The sequence below is a fragment of the Drosophila mauritiana genome, chromosome 3R (assembly GCF_004382145.1).
Source record: "Drosophila mauritiana strain mau12 chromosome 3R, ASM438214v1, whole genome shotgun sequence".
Lineage (NCBI taxonomy): Eukaryota > Metazoa > Arthropoda > Insecta > Diptera > Drosophilidae > Drosophila > Drosophila mauritiana.
In genome coordinates, this window is record NC_046670.1 from 7,632,293 (window position 1) to 7,652,733 (window position 20,441).

Consider the following 20,441-nt stretch of genomic DNA (forward strand, 5'->3'; position numbering starts at 1 on the left):
TAGGCTGGAGCTCATATCTTGGGAACGTTGACGCATAAGAAAGGCGATAAGTCTGGAATATAGCTCTATTATCAAGCTTACAGATGCAGTAAAAGCTTATCTTATTGATAACTGCTTCGGCTTATGAAATGGGGTTAGAAAGTAGTTACAGGGGACTTAGCGAGATTTGACTTACTTTTACTATACGTACTATTCTTTTGCTTCATCACAGTTTACTTTGACAATTTTACGCTAAGGAATTCTTGGTTCGCCGCAAACCTTTCCAAAGACTTGTGAAATTCCGAATTTCCATGCATCCTATATCACGTTGACCTCATCTCTGGACGCCTTTCGCAGGATAGCCCAGCAATCGATTGCCATACCCTGACCGAAGTTTGTTGCTTAAGTCTTTTGTTTTTCGCGGGTTCAAATGCTTTGGCATACCGTTAGATTCGGCGCCCATGCATCATCGGACCATCGAAACTGGCAACTCTTGTGGAAACACATTACACGGATGGAGGAGTTGTCGGGAAATATATGATGCCATTGTTGTGATATTTCACGCTGCTACAATCGACGCGAATGTAAACAGAAGGCACACACGCACAATAGGCCAGCGGAGAAAATGTTTGCGCCTTTTGTTGCGTTTTTCCTTATTGATTTCTGTTTGTTTTGCCTGTGGGTCATAACTTTGGGCCAGCAGCAACATGAGGCGCAAATGTCAACGCATTGTCTTCAAGTTGCCATGAATGATGGTCAGGATTGCAATGGCAATCCACAGCAGCCGGGGTAACAGAAAGTCCCGTGAAATCAATTGAGTCACGTTGAAGATGTTCCGCTTTCGGGGCGTTTCCAGTGTTAACGTGCGATAAACGCCCTAAATATCTGCGACAACGATTAATTGTGGAGCAGTGGACACAAAGACGGCATCCGAGTGAATGAAATATGTATAAAAGGGAAGTTTGGAGAACCATTGGTTAATGTAAAGGTGTACACTAATACATCCTGACATTTACTATTTCGAAACTTAGTTTGAAAGGGATTTAAAAGAATCGGGAAATTATACTTGCGAGAAACAGAGATCCCGATGAAAAAGTAGACGAAGTTGCATAATCTAAACATACCTTTTAAATAATAATCTTTAAATATTAATAATAACTTAGTTTTGTCCACTTATTTAAACTTCTAGGCAGAACATAGATTGACAATAAAACGATTTTTGTAAGCAAGAAACAATGCTCGAATTAGTTTTAGCTCCAGCAATCGGACTGTTCGTGACCCCCAAGTGGGTTTATGCACAGGAAATATTTAGACCAAGACTGTCAGATCATTTCCCTTGAACTTTTCTGCTACTTTTCCAACTCCTCCGCCGAACAGTAGGCATCTGCTAGTTGGACAGTCAGGCGAAGAACAAAAGACATACCAGCAGAAATAAACAAAAACCGAATACAGTGGCAAATATTTACCAAGCCCCGTCCGGGTCCCCCTCAACTTGAGTTTCCTGGGAAATTGGCGCATGCTGTGCAGTGAGTCGCCGTCAGACGGACGTAACAATATTCCACATAGTCATGGCTAGAAATTGCGTTGCTTTTGTGTGCAGTTTCTCCGTTTTTCGGTTTTCACGCCGTTTGCGACGTTTGCGATCAGCGATGAGGAGGCATTGCAGTTGCCACCGACTCACGCTGAGCCCCTTTGGACATCTCTTTATCTACGAGAAAACCAAAAAAAAAAGCTGGGGAAAAAGTGTCAACAGCGTTTGGCAGCTACCGTTCTACGTTTGGTTTTTTTTTGGTTCGCCTTTCTTCATATTTATTTCTGCGGCCAACAATTTTTCGCCGCCTGCTTATCTGATCCCACTGAGTCATGCAATGCCTCTTGCCTTGCATTTGAATTATGGAGATGATAATGCGTTCGAATCGGGATTTGCATTCGCCGTAGTGCTCAATCCTGGCCAGAAACGCAACTCAAAGCTGGTCAATTAAGTGGCATGTACTGTCGGACATCACCACTTGACCACAGAGTCCACAGCTCTGGACACGCTTACACTTCGCTTAATTGAGTTTATTAGCCTCGCAAGAGGTACTTGCCTGCCAGTGGCCTGAGAAACGGGCAAAAGTAAAAATATTTTCATATATAAATTCGGTGCGGACAACGATCGGCTACCTTGCCGCCGAAGTAACGGTAACTTCAAAAATATTTCCTTTACAACTTGTCCAATTCTCCTGTCATGCTCGGTCTCCTTCAACTCCCCCAAAGTCCCCCAATCGCCCTTCACCTGTTGGCCAAATTAATGACACTCGCTCACCGGGTTACATATTTGAGAAATGATAAAAAAAGAGAAGGAAAATGCAATTTCTGAAATAATTAAATATGAAGGCCAGCATTTCTTTTGGGCCACGTCTCGAGGAAGGTTCTCACATGCTACGGAAATTTAAAATAACTCGCCTGTTCGTTTAATTTTTGGGTCAACATTTTATTTGCAATTAGCTGAGCCAAACATTTAAAATATGTAAATTGATTGCAGGCTTGTTGGTTTTTGGGAGCTCAATTTTCAGGGGTTGGAAATAATTATCCAGTGAATGAAAATTATAAAGGAAAAATTAAGTTATGACGGTTTCTCGAAATAAATAACCGCAAGGTTTAAGATCTGAATAATTGATAGTTGCATAAAATAACTAAACATATGATTATAATATAAATTATTCATATTTTTAATTATAAATATAGATGATACATAGTTATTTTATTATTATACCCTTTTGCCTATAAATTTATTGTTACCTATTATTAACTATGGAAGTCATATTTAATTCAATAATTGTTGTATGTTCTTAATCCGTATGTATTATATACATGTGTTCTCTAAATATTAATATTACTGAAATCCAATATATAATTATGTATATTACCATTCTTGTTATAGAAAGCATTGCAAAGATTCAGAAAAAATGAGGAAAAAGCTGGGTCAATAACCAGGTCACTTGAAAATCTTCAAGGGAAAACTGTCAGGTTGGCAACTCATTTGGAGCGACAAATTAATGAGTTCACTTTAAGCCAAAGAATGCTGCAAATAAAAAATAGACAAGACACTTGCCACTTGAACCCGTGCTCTCATTAAGCCTCGAACCGACACACATACAATTGCACGGCAGCTGCTTCTGAGATTAAAGCCGCCTTTGAGTGGCTGTTGGCCAAGACTGCGACTGAACTCGATGGGGAGAAAAGACTCTCACTAGGCACTTAAAAATTAACGCTTTTGACAGCCAAACGGACTTTCAAATACGCAGAGCCACATGAAATACTAAAAAAAAAGAGCAAAGAGCCTAAATGCCATACAGACTTCCCGCTCAAAACTCTGGGGATTGTACGTCTGGGACGAAGCCAAAGCGCAACAAAGTGTCAATGCGGCTTTGAGGCGAGTTTAACAAGATTGGCAGCGACGGCGGTGGAGATGGCCAGCGAGTCTGAAGATTTTCTCATAAGGTGCAAAATCTCTCGACATCATAAAACCAAGAGTTGTGGATGGGAAGGGGGTTAACGACGAGGAGACAACAGAAACATGCACAGAGATGAGCATCCATAAAAACATACGCGAGTTGGATTTCGGTGTTACATATATTTTCCCCGAAGCTCCTAATTAGCCAAAGCCGGTTCTTTCGGCGGTTTCTGCTTAAGGCTTTGGTTTTCTTTTTTCGGCTGCTGCGGTGGCCGTTTAATATTTTATTATTCTTGGGTCCAGCCCCCCTCTCGGAATAAACGAAAAACAATGGAGCAGTAAAAATCTGGGGATAATAAATAAATTAAGTCTTTAACGATGACAAGAAGCCAGCTCAAGGAGGGCTAGCGGCCCTAACATCTCAATTAAGTTGTTCAAGCTCATTGTTTTCAAATTTTTGGCTTAATTTTCGTATGGTTATAGCCGCTTTGTTTTTACATTGCGTCTTCCGTTTTTTTTTTTGCTCAGCTCATTTTAGTCGAAATTACGGAAATTCGTAAGCGGTCGTGGTAATTTCAATTCGAAAATGGTTTCTTAAATGCCCAAATCAGGTTACTAACCCTAAATTGGAGGAATACAGATCTTGCCCTTGCCACTCGCATTGTAATCATGTCTTAATTAACTAATTAGCTAATTTGCAAACAATTAAGCTAACGCTGGAAAGGAAAACAGAAATCCTAAGAAATGTTTCTGCAAAGTTGTCGAGTCATTTGATTGCAGATTGCAGATAGGAAATTGGACAGCAGCTGCCGGAGCTGAAAATATATTTATGGACAGTGAAATTGTTGGAAAGTGAGGTGAGCAAACAGAAAATATTCCATTTAATGCATAACATAAATATTTGTACATCGAAAGAAAGAGTGAATGGGAGATGTTGGTGTAAGAAAATGGAAATTAGTGTCTGAAAATAAAATGGAAACATTAGAAATTGTGAGAATATGCAGAAATACTTTCGAATATGCATTTGCAAAATGTGTTAGTTTTCTTAAAGCGTTTTTGATAAGTAAACATTTTAAGTGCCGAAGTATATTATCTTAATAATATTATTGTCTTAGTATATAATTAGAAACTGAAATCTCTTTCTTCGTAAAAGCCTATGTCTTTAGGCCCGATAACATTTTAATTGCCGCAACTAAACCTTGTTCATCGATAGTTCCAGCTTCGCCTTGTTTTTATTCGATGCTAAGACCTATTCATCAACTTTGAATATTGTTGCAGAATTCAGTTCCCACGTTTCGCAAAAAGAAACAGAAGAGAGGAAAATCTAAAACTGTTTTATAACTGTACTAAACGAGAGCCATTCACTACGGCCTGAGAACATTTTGAGCTGTCCACCTGCAGCAAAGCAACATCGCACAAAAACCATAGTGGAAAGAAGATCTCTGTTGTTTTCATCCCCAAAAAAATTGGTAGTGGAGGCGAAGAAAAAAGATCTACGCATCAAAACGCGAGTACCTGCACGAAAAGCATTTCCAAACAATTGAGTTTTCGAATGACAGTTTTCCTTTATGGTAGTTGGAAATTGGAACAATGCACTTGAAGCCGGAGCCGGTGCTCTATTGCCGAGTATCTGAAAAAACAACGCTTTTTAATTACTACCCAAAAAAAACAGAAGAGACGCAGCTGCAAAAAAGGAACATGAAAAATATTAAATTTTGGCGCCCCAAACTGAAAGCAAGTTCGTTGCCTGAGTCTTTCGTTTTTTCTACCCCTCCTCTGATGAAGGAAGCGTTTTTTGGGGTCTCGATTTAACGCTTCTCAGCTGACAAATGAGCAGCATATCCTGTTGATCCTGTTGCCAGGAAATAATTATATTGCTGGTGCAAGAAACAACATTAATTGCAAAAATAATTAAAAACTCATAAATTAGCACATGCAAAAGCACGCAGCATAACAAAGTGCAAATTTAATTATGGCCTTCATTAATTAATTCATTAAGAAAGAGGAGGCAAAAGGCAGCCACAGTGTTTTTTGCCACTAGCTAAATCAATCAACGCCAAATACAGGCAATCGAGTGAGTCCCTAAGGACGTAATCTGATGGAGTTGCAACCGGTTTGTCTTCACTCCTTTTTGGCATCCTTAGAATACATTATGCAACGGCCGATGCCACCGACACCGGGAGGTGGACTCCACTGTCCGCCCTTCAGCTTTCATAATTTATGGATTTTATATGGCGTCACATTCGCCCTGCCGCCGCCATTCGCTGACAGTTTTTGCCACTGTCGGACATTTTGACAGTTGCAGGTTGTCATCGTCCAGATCCGTTCCCCATCCCCCTACCCACATCATCTGCTGGTGCTGTCACTTGCAATTGCAACTGATGCATTGCCAAAAATACGCATTCGTATTCTCATCTCAACTGCCCCTCCGCGGCGTCATAAACTCAACTGTCATTTCAATTTCCCCCATGATGGGTGCAAGGTGCTCCGCATAAGGCGACCAGTCAAATGTATGATTAAGTAATATCCGAATGCCATAATTTTACCCTTTTCGAATCGAAAATGGAGGTTTGTGGCTTAAGTCTTTTGTTGCTGAGTGAGTTTTCCCCCCGGCAGATAATTATGCGAGCATTGCGTAATGAAGTTGATAAAAGCGGGGAATACGAGTTTGCGGCTGATAAGGCGTACAAATTATATACTTAAGCTATAAAGGGGTGGATATCTTAAAGGATCTCGACGCTTACCTTCCCATGAGAAAATGGAGCTGTTCCTTTTAGGTGAACATGCTATCATAGCTAACCAAAATAATATGTATTTATGCAAATTATATTTACATCTAGTTTAGCGAAGCAAGTATACACCAAAGGATTACAATAAATTAAACGCATTAAGCCATCTCAATTAACTATATTATCCGAAACGAAGTAATTAGGTTTAGTATAGAATGTGCATATGCTAAAAAGCATATGCTTGTGTTTAAAAGTAAACTTTAAGCTTTATTATATAAAACGTTTATTACAAAGTTTAAAGCCGCATTTAAAACAAAGGTGTGAGTATCAGTTTCTCACACTGTTTTATTTTAATTGTATATATTAACATAGGAAACTCTTTCAGCTGCCTTTGCATCTGCCACAAATGACTAATTTCAACCCTTTTCTTGTGCTTTAAACGTTGATGAATAGATAATAAATTATAAAAAACGCTCTGAACATATTTAATTAGTACCTACGAAGAGAACCCGTTCTTAAGACACCTTTCTCCAAACTCGAGAAAGGCAGCTGCTAAAGAAGTGCTAATGCCAACTACCATCAGTGAATAATATCGAGTGGTCAAAAGTAAAATGAAATAAAAAATACAATTAAAATGCAATTTCGTGCAAATCCTTTTCCAAGGCGAGAAAATGCAGCTGCAACAAGTTTGGAACCTGTTGCAGATGTCTATCCGTCGCTGGCCGCTCATTAAGTTTATTAATTTCTGATATCAAGACAGTTAAATTTAGTTTGCTTCGCATTTGTGTCGCCTGCCACACGCAACAGAAAGCGGTGAGCATGAACCGTGACCAGTTTTCCCCGAAAAAAACTATATCCAAAAATACAAAACAATAAAACCCCAACCCCGAGAGGAACTTCTTCAACCCTTGCGGATGAACTACGAGCGTTCAATTTTCAACTTGGCGTGCCTCACATTACTTCTCCGCTGTCCATTCGATTTCTACGCTTTCTACACTCACATCTTTCCCGGCGAGCTGTGCTCGTGAACAGGTGTAATGATTTTTGGTTTTGCACCTTGACTTTCTGCTTCCGTTTCAGCCAGTCGAGCCACGCTTGTCGATAAGTTTCTGGCTTGGGGTAATTTGTGTGCATTTACTTCCTCGGGAACAAGCTTCCGTATAGGGTGTCCTTTATGTCTTCCCCAACTTCCCCTGCTTCATCATCCAGGCTATGTTCACATTCTGCGCATTAGGTTGCTCTGACAAAGCAATCACTTTGATTTAACATTTTAATTAATTTAATTTAGCCTACCCGATTCTTTGCGACGCTTGAGGTCTTCTGATTCTGCCTTAACACAGTGAGCAAGATAAAAATGCAGCAATGGCAACACAATTAGTAATTTTGGAAAAGTTTGCCAAGTAATTCTCATTTTGAAAATATTCCTAATATATTTTGTTTCCAAATTTTATTTTATTTTTTTTTTGTATTTTTGTGTTTTTTGCAGCCTACTGTGAGTTTATTTTAAGAACACCCTGTGACGCTTCCTCCTTTTTCTTAATTGTTAACATTTTTGCTAAGGACTTTATTAGCCCAGGACTCGCAACACAAGTGAATAAAGCTAAACAGCGAGAATCTTCTATACGTTTTTAGTATAAAATCAATTTGTATTAAAATCTACTATTAGTTGAGCGATCTTATTTCCTACTTGAAGGAATATATTTGAACTTTTGCCTTTAATTACTATTTATTATGTCCATTTGATATTTTATAAAATATATACATATTTATAATATTTCTGATAAGCAGAATAAATTAAAATATGATTTTCTCAAAATGATTCTATTATATTCTTAAATTTTTTCAATAAACAAACTATTGCTTACAGTGTAGCCCCCGCCAAAAAGGATATTTTGTAATATAACCGCAAGACAACTTCCTCAATATCAATCATTACGCTCGGCTATATTACCAACCCCTTGGCCATATTCAAGCCATGGCTTTCTTCATAAAGCATATTTAGTGTGTAATGTGCGTTGTCCCCGAAACAAAGTTTCCGTTTTATATTTATTTTTCGGTAAGCTGCAATTTTCAGGTGTTAGCCGAGAGCTTCCAGCCAACTGGCCATCGAAGCGAACTGAATTCAGCTCAACCCTTTCATTAAAGAGGAAACCAAAATGATATATTTAATCCGTTCGGTCGTTGGGTCAGTGAAGCGTATGCTTGTCTCGGAGCCACGACGACAATGACAGCGAATGATAAACCTGATATGGAACACACTTAAGGGCTCAACTTGGGTAATCTGCAGTTTGCTCGAGTAGAAACAGCAGCTAAAGCAGCGCCAACTGAAGAACCACGCAACCAAAATTAAAACTGCAGGCAACTCAGCAGGTCCAGATCGGAGGGGTATGAGGCCTGTATGGGGGTATGGTGTGGTATATCGCCGGAGATCGCAGATCGTTTCCAGTCGTGCAGGTGGATTTCTCAAGTGGCTGCGTCCGCTTTCTGGAGTCCGACTACCTCTCTGCCCCACTCTCCGTCTCGCCACATCTCTCTGCGTCAGCTGATTCTCGGAGATACTCGCAACTTCTCGGGGGTAATAGATACATTTGTGTTTGCCTCTTTCTTGGTTTCAAGTGAAACAAGTGCATCTTAGAATAAAGGGTTCGCTTGAGGATTGCCAGATGTTATTTAAGAAGCCCAATAAAAATAAACTGCTCTAACGTTGCCACTGAACCTGAAAAACTATACACTATATATCTTGGTTTATATAAGGTATTTAAATTCTATTTAAACTAATACATTGTTGCCAATAAAATCTAAATACCCAGCCATTTTATATTAAAAGAATATAATAATATAAATAATAAAATAATAATACTTTGTTTTAATGACTTTATGGTATGTAAATTCCTTTCCTTTGAAATTGGAACCTAGACAGATTTCTTAATTTGGATTGACAGATTTATCCCCCAAATCCTGCATACGTTCCTCTTTAGCGCAATCCGAATGTGATATCCATAAAAATGTCTCTTAAAAATCCCCAAAAAAGTAGTAAATGTCAGTCACAGGATCCAAAGGACTAGTGGCAGACGTCACTGGCATTATGCATGCTTGCTTAAGAATTTCCACGGAGATCCTTGAGGAGTTTCCTCCATGGCAACTGCAACAGCAGGGGAATTGCAATTGTGTGTGGTGTCAAAAGTCGCACAGCAATCCATCAATTTAACAGCCATGGAAAATCAACACAATGCCAAGCAATTGTATGAAATATGTCAGTCAAAGGAAGAAAAAAATAACTCGTAGCAGGACAAAGGACACAGTAGTCGTCACAGCTTGGGGTGGAAGTAAGAAATGCCAATGCGAATAAGAAACAGAATGATTTCCTTTTCCTTTGACTTCTTGGCTTGTTTTCAGGGGGGAAAAGATGTCACAAAGGAAATACTTACATTTACACAGAAATGTGTGCCCTTTGTGGCATGTTGAGCAATGTTAGCACACAGTAGTTCGGCAAACTTTAAGCTGTTCAAACATTTAGTCAGAGCAGCTGGCACCAGTGTCAACAAACTCTCACTGCCCTTAGTTTTTGGATGCTCCATCTTTTTTTTTTGTATCTGTCTATGCCCCAACGCGTGCCATATGCCCGGGCATCCAGAATGTCAACTGCAGTCTGTGTAATTAAAAACCGATCGCTGCACGCTGATCATTTATTTATGCATGCCCCAAAACCCAAAATCAACTTTCAACCTGCTGCTGCTGACCAGATTTTGATTGGCTTCGCGGCCCAAAAGGCAAAACAAAGGCACAGTAAAATAAAACCAAAACCTTTTTTCTGGGCAGCCGGTGACCATCAGGCTTCATTTCGCGTCTGCTCCCCATTTTTTCGTACTTGCTTTAATTTTTTGAAGTTTTTCGTGTGTGGCATCAACGAGCGACAACATGCCGCAAACATTCCACACGATAAATTTAAGCAGTAAAACTTAAGCTGCTCCTTAAAAAAATGTTTCGCCACGCTCTCTTTGAATGCATATAATTTTCTTAATGTCGATTAAATATTATGGTAGGGTTAAGTTAAGGCGGGCAGAAACCCAGTTTAAATCGGGGGTCTTCGAAAGTTTACGAACAATGAGGGGCTTTAAGTATGATTACTTTTTGTCGTGTTTCATTACAGTTTAGGAATATAGCTCACATTTACATTAAGAGAGGAATAAACATTGACTTCAATTAAATCTTGCACATTACTTTGGCTTCTCAGAACTATTGTAAAGTTGGAAGATATATTCCAGAAATGGTTCATTATAAGAAATGGCAATGGCCAGATTTAGTTTTGAAGAACTTTAATATTGCTGTAATATACTTTTAAACAAAACATGCATCATAAACAAAAAATTCTTGTATCCACCCTTTTTCATTTCTTTTGCACGCAATTTTAAATGAAAAGAGTGACAGCTCGAAATTCCTATTAACCATTGCCACTGCCTATTAGCCAATCAAACATAAATAGTTTTCCATAAAAATCGTATAAAGAATCCAGATACGAATACAAATAAGCAATAATCAAACTAGACAAATTCAATGGAAATTGCCAATGGGTATTGTAATTATTTGAACGCTTTTAAATCGTTGGCTGTTCGCCAACTTTCAGAATTCTCTAAAACAATACCTTAGACAGCGCATGATTGGAATAAAGATTTCTATAAAAATTGGCAAAGCAACAGGCACGATTTTTATCATGAACACAGATACCGTAGTCTACAGATCCTTGTCTAGAAAAAGGATACATGGTCTGGCTGTGTTGTGATTGCCACCATTTTGGAGGAAACCCAGACCAGCTGCCAGGTCAGGAACAGAACAAAAGTAAATCTCTCCTGAATGTTAAAAAAAGGAAAAATCCATTTGGGCTAGTGCAGCCTGTTGCACTCAGGATGCTGCCGCTGATCCTCCGGTTCTATCCAAGTACCTGCTGCGACCACCAACTGCCAGCCCTCAGAGATTGGTTTCATTTGTTGCACATCCCTACTACCTACTGGAATATTGAAATGCCGAAATCCCCTTGGCAATCTGTTGCTCTTGCACATGTCTCTGATTCCCGTCGAGCGTAAAAAAGGTGGCGGACCGAATTCGATGCCCCGGCAAGGTGTTCCACTGACCCTCCGACGATTTGGAGTGATTTTAGTTTTCGCGGAATGCTCGATGGATGGAAGGAAAATTCCAGCACATGGCTCTGCATTTGCAGGGGAATCCTAGATAGGAAATGTCTGTAACGAGAGTAGTCGCTGTGGATACAGTAAGGACTCAAGGTGTTCTTAGGATTGAAGTGGGTGTTTCCCTACCCACTTCTCTAAATTTCCTAAAGCATTAGACTTCTATGGAACGTATGAGATTTTTATGATGAAAAACAGTTCTTGAGTTAATGAAAATGTATATTTCTTAGTGATAATAAAATTATTCTTTCCAATAGTTTTATTATTTGAAACGAATAGATTTATACATTTATTTTATACCTTCCCAAATAAATTTGCATTGAGTGTTTTATGATATTCTTTTGCATAAAATTACATACTTTTTAATTTTTCTTTTATAAATCGCCAATCTTGTTAATCTGGTTGTCGTTGCCGCCCACCAGCTGCTAATAAAGTTGTCATTTCTGCACGATTGAGCAGTTAGGCAAACATTTGCGAACGGCTGCGCAGGGGAACCCCCCATGAGACAGCACGTAGAGCAAAATGGCCAACAATTACCGGCAGCAGCAGCAGCAGCAGCAGTAAGTCTGAGAGTCATTGCAGTGGCCAGAGCCAAAGTTGGCTATAACAAGCAAGTGGCGCTCTATAATCATAGACCCAACATGGATCTCCATCGAGATGGAGATCGAGATGGAGTTGCCCGCACTGGCACTCTAAATCAATTAGCAGGCACATCAAAAGTGTTGAAAACTGGAGCAGGCGATGGATAGAAAAGTGAAGTAAGTCTCGTGGACAGGGGCCCATGGGAAAGTGAGGTGCAACCTGTCCGTCTCACTGGCAACTGACATTGAAGGCTAATCAGCATGCAAATAATGTTGCCGCCTCTCTGCCTCAAGATTAAACAGCCATGTGGCAAGCCATGTATAGCCACCGTGAAGTGAAACATCGGGCGATGATGGAGGCTCTGGGGCCCGGGCACTACGTGTGATGGAGCTGTGTGGCAAACCAGTTACAGTTTCCGAGATTTCCCAGTTTGCCGAGTGAAATGAATTTGTTAACACCTAGCCAAAACGAGGCAGGCGTGCCACGCCAACCAGCGATAATTAAGTATGCGTCACGTTGGAAATCTGAAGGAGCTCCTACTCGTACGGATTATTTGCCCGGCCCATTAGCGAACAGGCGCAATATTTTGGTGTAATTACGCGTTGTCCTCCCCTCGGACACGATGTCTTCATTAGGCCAAGCGTACTGGCCATCACCGTAATTGTAATTGTAATGTCAATGGCATTGTTATTGTTATCATTGCGGCCCCAACTTGTTTGCTGGTTTGTTTGTCTCCTTGATTGGCATTCACTTGCCACATTCAGATTGAGATCTTCGGGAAAACTGTAGCAGCAGGTTTTTCACTTTTATTTATGATGAAGATGTCAATCGCGGATGAGTGGTCCGTCAGTGTCGGCATTTGTTTGGCTTACCAATTCGCTTCTACCACTAACTGGGCCTGTCAGCATTTGAGCCGCACTAGTTGGTGAGGGACGACTTTTTTTAGCTTAGTCTTGCGCCTGGGAAAGTTTTCCCCACACACGCAGACATCAAAAGGGGAGAGTTAGGAAAGTTATAGACTCGTTAGCGAAATCTTCGGTGAGAATTAGGTTGAGGCAAGTGAAGAAATTTAGTTCTTTGCAAACCATTTGTAAGTGCCATACTCAAATGTATATTTACCAATAATATAACACTGCCTAATAAAAATCTGTAATAAACAATAAATGTTTTGAAATTCCACATTAATGCTTTTAGTATCTTTCTCTAACTTTACCAAATAAATTGCCTTAAAGGCATATTGCTTAAATTACTCCTTAGAAACGACCAAATGCCAGCAGATGTTGTTGAACTCCTACGCTCATTACGCCCAATTTCCCTCTCCACCCTCTTAGTGGCTTAAACATTTCCGAAATGCAAAACATCAGCGATAAACAACAACTTTTACGACCGAATTTCATTGAACGTTGCCACAAATTGAGGAGGCGAAACGCAGACGGGCGGCTACCATGGCTCACACACACACGTGTCCCGACTGCCAAATCAGAGTCAATCCCAGCCGCAAAAAACGGTAGTCCAGAAAGCATCTTGGCCAAGAGAAGGAGCCGCGTACGTGTCACCAAGCCACCAAGCTACCAAGCCGCAAACCATCACCATCGCACTCACGAACTCGGTTGTTTGGGGCGGTCGATTGTCACCATTACCATTACCATTATTACCATTACCAGTACCTTTTCCACTAACATTACGATCAGGGAGACGAGCAGGAGAGCCGGGTTTGGGTTCAGACCGGCAGCTCGTCTTCAGCTCCAAAACTCTCGTCCGATTCGGGCGTGCGGCTATTTGATGTCAAAATAATTGTTAATCCGGCGAGCAGTCACATTTCCTAATACCCTTTGAAAGGAGTACTTTGGAAAATTCAGAAATAAATATACATTTTTATCATAAAAGCACTAACCAGTTCAACATGACTAGCAACAACATCGATTATCATATTTTGTTGGTATATGTAATATATAGAAATACAAATTCAGATTTATTCTTATATGGAATAATTGAACTTTTTCAAAGAGCATATGAGTTTCGCCCTTGGCATATCCACCTGGAATTCCATTTTATTTATTTTATGTTGATTGTATTTTGGGAGAAGAGCTTCGTCAGCCTGGTTAGCCAGCAGATATTTACGAGTAGCTGTTGCACTGGAAACGTGACAAGCTTATGAAGATTTATGGGGTTCAGGAGGCAGGCGAAGACGGCGGCATTCGACATTGTCGCCATTTCCATTCTCACGATCGGTGTTCGATCGACAGTTCTTTATGGACTCCCCGCTACCCAAAGCCGCCCATCGCCCCTCAACCCCACATGCTGCCTCCACTCGCGGCACCAACAAATTTTGTGGATTTGTTTAATTTAAGTACAATGTACGTGTTATCATTGGTCGATCGGGCATTGATTTTTAATTTGTTCATTAAAAGGCAATAATCACGCCCTGTCGCAGGATCGCTTCCCAGCCTCGAAACGGATGATTCGCTTTGTGACTCCGGTTGCTGCCTTTGTATACTAATTTGATTGCGACAAAATATGGCACATGAAATTCATCAATTTATATTTATGTCTTGTGCATAAATTGATATCATCTTTGGGCTTGTTACATTTAATTTCGGTACTCGAATTTAATCAGGCATGCAGTTGGGGTTTTTGTCGCAATAAATTCGCATCGGGCATTTCAATGGCCTGGAACTGCTCCATTTTCGTGCGCTTTTGGCCAAATGCAAATGGCCCGTTTGTGATGGGAATGCAAATCGCTATAAAGTGGCGCTGGCAATGGGATGAGTCAGCCCTTCGATAACTGGGAGTCATCTCCAAGCTTGATTTGAGGGTTTCTGATGATACCATTTTTCCTTCCATCTGGCTGACTAAATGACATGCTTTTATTTATCTAAGAAGTATGCATTCCAGCAGTTGCCTGATGCCGCCACCTTTTCTGTGATTACCCTTTAGCTATCTACCTTCCTGCATGCATTCAATCAGAATCGAAATCTTCCCACATGTCGGCAGGTTCGATTGCCGTTAGGACTTAGCATATTTCCCAGCCATCGGCGGTGCATCAGGGATCGTCCTCATTAGGCATGCACAGCGGCTTGGCGGACACATGTTTGACATTATCAAACCGCAGCATCCTCCTTTCAGCCATGCTTAATGCTCTTCGCACATGCCGGACTCAAAAAAAAAAAATAAAAATAAAAAAAACTCAACCGACATGCTGGATGGGGGCAGTAAAATGGAAATAAATTCAAAAACAGGCCGGGAACAGTTGTGATTTCGGGAGTGCAGGCACAACTGTTGCACAGAACTGGAATCGGAGGCTCGGGACTGCTGTTATTTCCGCTTTCTGATTTCTGTTTTTCGCATTCTCATTCTTATTTTTCTGGTTTTGTTTTGGTTCTGGCTGCCAGAACCGCGGTCCTTGCTTCCGCATCCGTGCAACAAGGATCTCTCCGGATCCTTCGAACGCATCTGTCGTTGCTAGTGACAGGTACACCGAGTTTTTCACTCGGCGTTACCTACGCATCTTTTGTCCGACGATCCGAATCGGAATCGGGCGCTTCCTATTTCCTTTTTTCTTCGTTTTTTTGCCAAGCCGGAAGTTTTTGTGTCTTTGGCAAACTGTAATCATTAGGGGATCATCGATTTCGGCAAATTACAACGGACGGGTCAGAGATTTTTCCCAGGAAACTATCGGTTACAGGTTCAGAAAGGTTGCCGAACAGGTCTACTGTTCAGTTCCTTTCATCAAATTTGCATGAACGGAAGGAAGTCGTTTGCTCTTTTTGAGATGGAAAGATGACACCCACAAGATATGTTTGCGAATGCACTTATAATTGGATGGGAGTATTGGATTAGAGGAATTACAAGGATTTGCAGGGAAATTTATGGAAATACAAAAGAACAAAGAATAGATTATCGCTAACGGAAGAGATTCAACAAATATTTCAGGGAAGGATGTGAAGTTATTTTTTCCCCTGAATTAGTCTAGATATTAGCTTAATCGAATAAAATATGTAGAATGGAATATGTATTCTGGAAAAATCTGGACAAAATAATTTTTTTTCTAAATATAACTTATTTTAATATATTATTTTAATGTTTAATGAAATTTGTTTTCTCCGTATTACTTACCTTAAACACCCAGAGTTTTTTGATGCCACTTACAAAGTAATCAATTTTAGCTTCATATGTCTTAATTTTGTCTGCTTAAAATATAAGCAAAAAACACCAGCGAGCTCATGTCCCGGGAAGCAACAATTGAAATCAAGATAAGCCCGAGCAACAGGATAAAGCTGCAGGACACAGCCATAAAGTAGGGACACACAATGCATGGAGAATTATGATATAAATTATACAATGCACATTGCAACATTTTAAATGCCGGCTGCCAGGGGCCGGCTGCTGGCCAGGACGAAATCGTGAGCAGGACAATGGGGCAGGACTACCTGCCTTGCCCGTCGCCTCTTCCTTGAACCTGCCGATGGTTATCGCCGGTTTAAAGCGTCTCAAATGAGTCCGGCCAGCGTCTTCTCTTCTGTTGGCAGCGTGACGAGCGATTAGAGATTAGGACTTGGACAAGGACGAAACGACAGGACATGGTCAGAACGGCGCGGGGTTCGATACGCCTAAATGTGTGTTTTTTCACCTGAGCGTTTCCATAAAAAAGGAAAACAAATGTCTTGCTGATCGACAAATGCTCAGACATTAAAGAAATTCCTTTGAATCGCAGTGAGACACAATTGATTTTTGTCTTGCCCAATTGGAATTCATTTTTAATTTGTGATAAGAAATTGATAAGTTATGATCCATGACAAATGTGTATCTTCATGTTTAAGGACCCCTTTAATAGCGATAAGGTGTTATTCCTGGAATGAACTCTGCGTTGTCCTAGATCTAAAGGATCTAATGATGAGTGAGTACAAATATGTAAGGGCGAAATTAAATAAGAAAAGAATAAGTTACAAGTTTATTTTAGAATAATACACAACTGCAATTTATTTCTGAGAATAAGAAAGTAAAAAAAAGGTACTGACACTTAAAAAAAAAAACCATGGTAATCTATGTTGTACAAATATAAAAAAAATATTTTCTGAATATATTTTTTTGAATGTAGACTTAGCATAATCCCACTCTTTCATAAGACGAAGTAGTGAACTAATTTTCAAACCAAGCCCCTTGAAACCATCTGCCTAAACAATTTCCCCTATTTAATCGAGATCCAAACAGTTGCAAAATTGTCAAAGGCCATTGAGCAAATACAGGCAGCGTATCAAAATCTAGACAACAATGAAAGGATTGCCCAGGACTACAGGATAATCCTGGCATTGTGCGCTAGGCTTGCGTCAAACGGTGGCAATTGTCGACTGGCATAACGAAAGGATTGGCAGGAGCCAAATATGGTCCAAAACTGAATTGAAATATAAATTCGAGAGGTGGAGCGGAGACATCTGCTGGCGGAGGACATTATGTGGGCGCAGGACAATATGTTAATTGACGGCAGCTGATCCGCAGGAAATAGACTAAAAAATATCAAATCATTTTTTCCCCATTCTCCATACTTGCTGGCCACGTTTTTTGTTAGTTCTCTTTTGAGACTACGCACGCTCCAAGGATGAAATGACAGGACGATCATTGCCGGTGACAGCTGCCTGCGGAGGAAGGAGCACATGCCGCACATGCAACTAAAGCAGGATACGCATATCCTGCGTGTGCCTTACCAAATTGAGAGATTTTTTGTATTAAAAAACTGCGTGGAAATTTTCGTAGGCGGGGAAGGACACGCGCTCCGCTTGACCTTGACATTGTTCCTAGATGACAGGCGAGTCCTTTTTCGAGGACTGTACAAAATAAGGAGCAGAGCACATGTACAGCCTGCTCCGCTTCTGCAATCACTGGAAAGAAAAATACTTTCTACGTGATAAATTGCGTGTTTTATTGTAGACACCATAAATAAATAAATTAAATTATTTCTTAATTGTAGTGAATTATTGAACGTCAATTAAATATATTTAATATTTAATTTTAAAATATGCTGGTTTAATAATTAAACCTTTACAATACGATCTAACATTTGCGTCTTCACTTTTAATATTTACATAATTTCTTCTGATCAGTAGAAATTTTTACATTTAGCTCAACAATATTTTCCCCAGTGCATACTACGTTTTTTTAATGATACTGCTTACTTTTTGTAAGTATCCTGTTCTAAGAGGTCCTGCGTGCGTACGGCAGCAACAGCAACAATACCAAGAAGACGAACAACGAGAAGACGAGGCATAAAAAGAAGAGCAGAGAAAAAAATTGAGCGGGGCAGATGTTTCCTCAACAGGCTGCAAGGAGCGTACATAACACCACGCATGATCAGTTCTCGTCCTTCGGGCAGCTACTTTTTTAAAGACTTGGAGCATTGTCCTCCACGCACAACGCACAATGCTGGCCGACTTCTTTTTCTTTGCAATTTTCTTTTATGTTAAAAAACAAATCCTATTCCGCTGAAAGGAATCAAGGAATCATCGTCGAGAAGGATAGAGCTCGGCCAGCGGGGGATTATTCTAGAAAAGTGCGGGTGCCTGGAGAACTGGATAGAAGTTTACTTTCCTGCCTCGCCATGCGATGATTCAATGCTTTTGGAAATAAACCATTCAAGGTTCTTATTTCATATTCAATTCAGGTGGCTCCCAGCACATGCTGGTCAACTTTGGTTAATTTAAGACATGAGTAAGCGAAGTAGCATTGGAGTAGCTTAATATTTATGATGAAGATGATTCAAATACACAATACATGGTTTTATCTAATAAATAAAGCCTTAAATTTTTTAATATTATTATTTTGATAATAAGTATTTAAGCATTCATTTAAGTTTGTTTTGCTGGAATGAAATATTTATTTATAATAAAGGCAATATACCATTTTCTGGTATTTCCTATAGACATCTCAAGTCCCCAATGAAAGATCCTCCAATATTCCGTGCTGTATTTTTCCTATTAATCTGAACTATTGACAACAGAATAGACAATAAGCCCCATTTAAGAAATTCGGAATTGATTCATTACCAGCTGTATTTGTATCTAGCGCCCCCACATTGTTTGCCGATAGCAAAATATGCTACTGAATTAACCCATTGATGCCAAGGGCACGAAATTGCCATCATTTACCTATATAGATATCCGCCTTTTATACAATTCGACCCATCCATCGATCGATGGAAATTTTTGCAGCTTGTCTGTGACATTTGCCGATTGTTCAATCCCGTTGAATTTTACGCAAACATGACTGGGAAATGTTTATTCTTTTGAATTGAGAATAGGAGCCCCTTTGACTGAAATGCTCCAGATTGATTTGTCACATTTTATGTTTCGCCCTATCGAAAGGGTTGGCAATGTTTGTACAATTGGATTGAAATATTTAAATGTTACTTTCAAGCGAAAGAAATGCATCTGCCTAACTTACATTTTTAGTTTCCAATTTCCCTCAAACTAAGTGATACGTGATATTGGACCAAATCCTTTCTGAGAACAGTTCTATTATAATGGCATAAATCCCCATCATATAACGATTCACACTTAAGCGTGATTTTTTTACGCAAACAAGGCGAATGTGTGAAGGTTTTTCCGGGTATTACCCACTCACCGCTTCTATGTTGTGCAATAGGCCAGAGTTGAGATAAAATACATCTGTTCTGGCCACTTCATTTGACCTCGGCCGAATGCAAATACCTCAGAACAGTAGGTGGGCCGAAAACAAATTATCCCTGGCGTTGGCTTGGCCAGCAGGTTCAGTGCGTTTCACCTTTGTTTGCCGTAGTTTTTGGTCCTGTTTCCTATTTGATCCTGCCTGTTGCTTCCCTTTGTCTCTAGTCTCCTTGCAGCTGTCCGGCTCTTTGAGAATATTTGCATACGTGCACGCACTGTGGGTGTTTCTGGCCAAACAATGGGGCACCTCAGCATAGTCGGTATTTCACGCATCACCTGCCCCGAAACTCCGACAATGGCACGTGCTTTGTGGCCAAACTGACCTTTGGCTGGCTTACATATTTGCAAGGATATTTGAGCCAGGAGCTGGAATTACGTTTTCAAATCCTCCCGTTTGTCTTGCTGTAGATTTGCAGCTAAAGATATGCTTTAATTAGCAAGCAAATGGTTTTTATCGTAAATCTAGACGTTATAACTAGGGGATTTCGATGCTAATGCTTCTTATCGATCAAGAATTTAAAGCCTTTCTAATAATACTTGTTTCGAAAAAAAAGAACTGCTTCTTTTCGGTAATGAATATGATGGACAATGTAAAAATTTAAGAGTGCTGAGAGTTGCTGAACAAAACTATATTGGAGAACTCCTGCTAAGATAATACCTTTTAACGCACCTATTTATTTAATATACTTCTTCGATTCAAAATAAAATTCAATAGATAAAATTCTTAATAAATCCTGTGCTCTATCTTTGACCAGTCAACCATGATTCGAAATTCTATTCAACAATGATCAGTCTTTCAACGCATTGCAATCAACAAGATGCAATAGATTTTCCCTCGTAAACTCTCGAATATTCT

The 20,441-nt window shown here is 39.9% G+C and overlaps 1 protein-coding gene across 1 annotated transcript; it reads right to left on the reverse strand.

The window, feature by feature from the left end:
* Positions 1–6,793: 6,793 nt before the first annotated feature.
* LOC117144345 lies at positions 6,794–7,620 on the reverse strand. The gene is made up of 2 exons (XM_033309457.1): positions 7,438–7,620; positions 6,794–7,384 (listed from the first exon to the last, which is right to left on the reverse strand). Exons 1-2 carry the CDS (start codon positions 7,553–7,555, stop codon positions 7,317–7,319), a joined length of 186 nt encoding a protein of 61 aa, XP_033165348.1. The 5' UTR covers positions 7,556–7,620; the 3' UTR covers positions 6,794–7,316.
* Between the last annotated feature and the right edge of the window lie 12,821 nt (positions 7,621–20,441).

Coding starts and splice junctions, on each gene's coding strand:
- LOC117144345 (XM_033309457.1), bottom strand. CDS start 7,555: ATGAGAATTACTTGGCAAACTTTTCCAAAATTACTAATTGTGTTGCCA. Junction 7,385..7,437: donor CAAGCGTCGCAAAGAATCGG/GTAGGCTAAATT, acceptor TTGCTTTGTCAG/AGCAACCTAATGCGCAGAAT.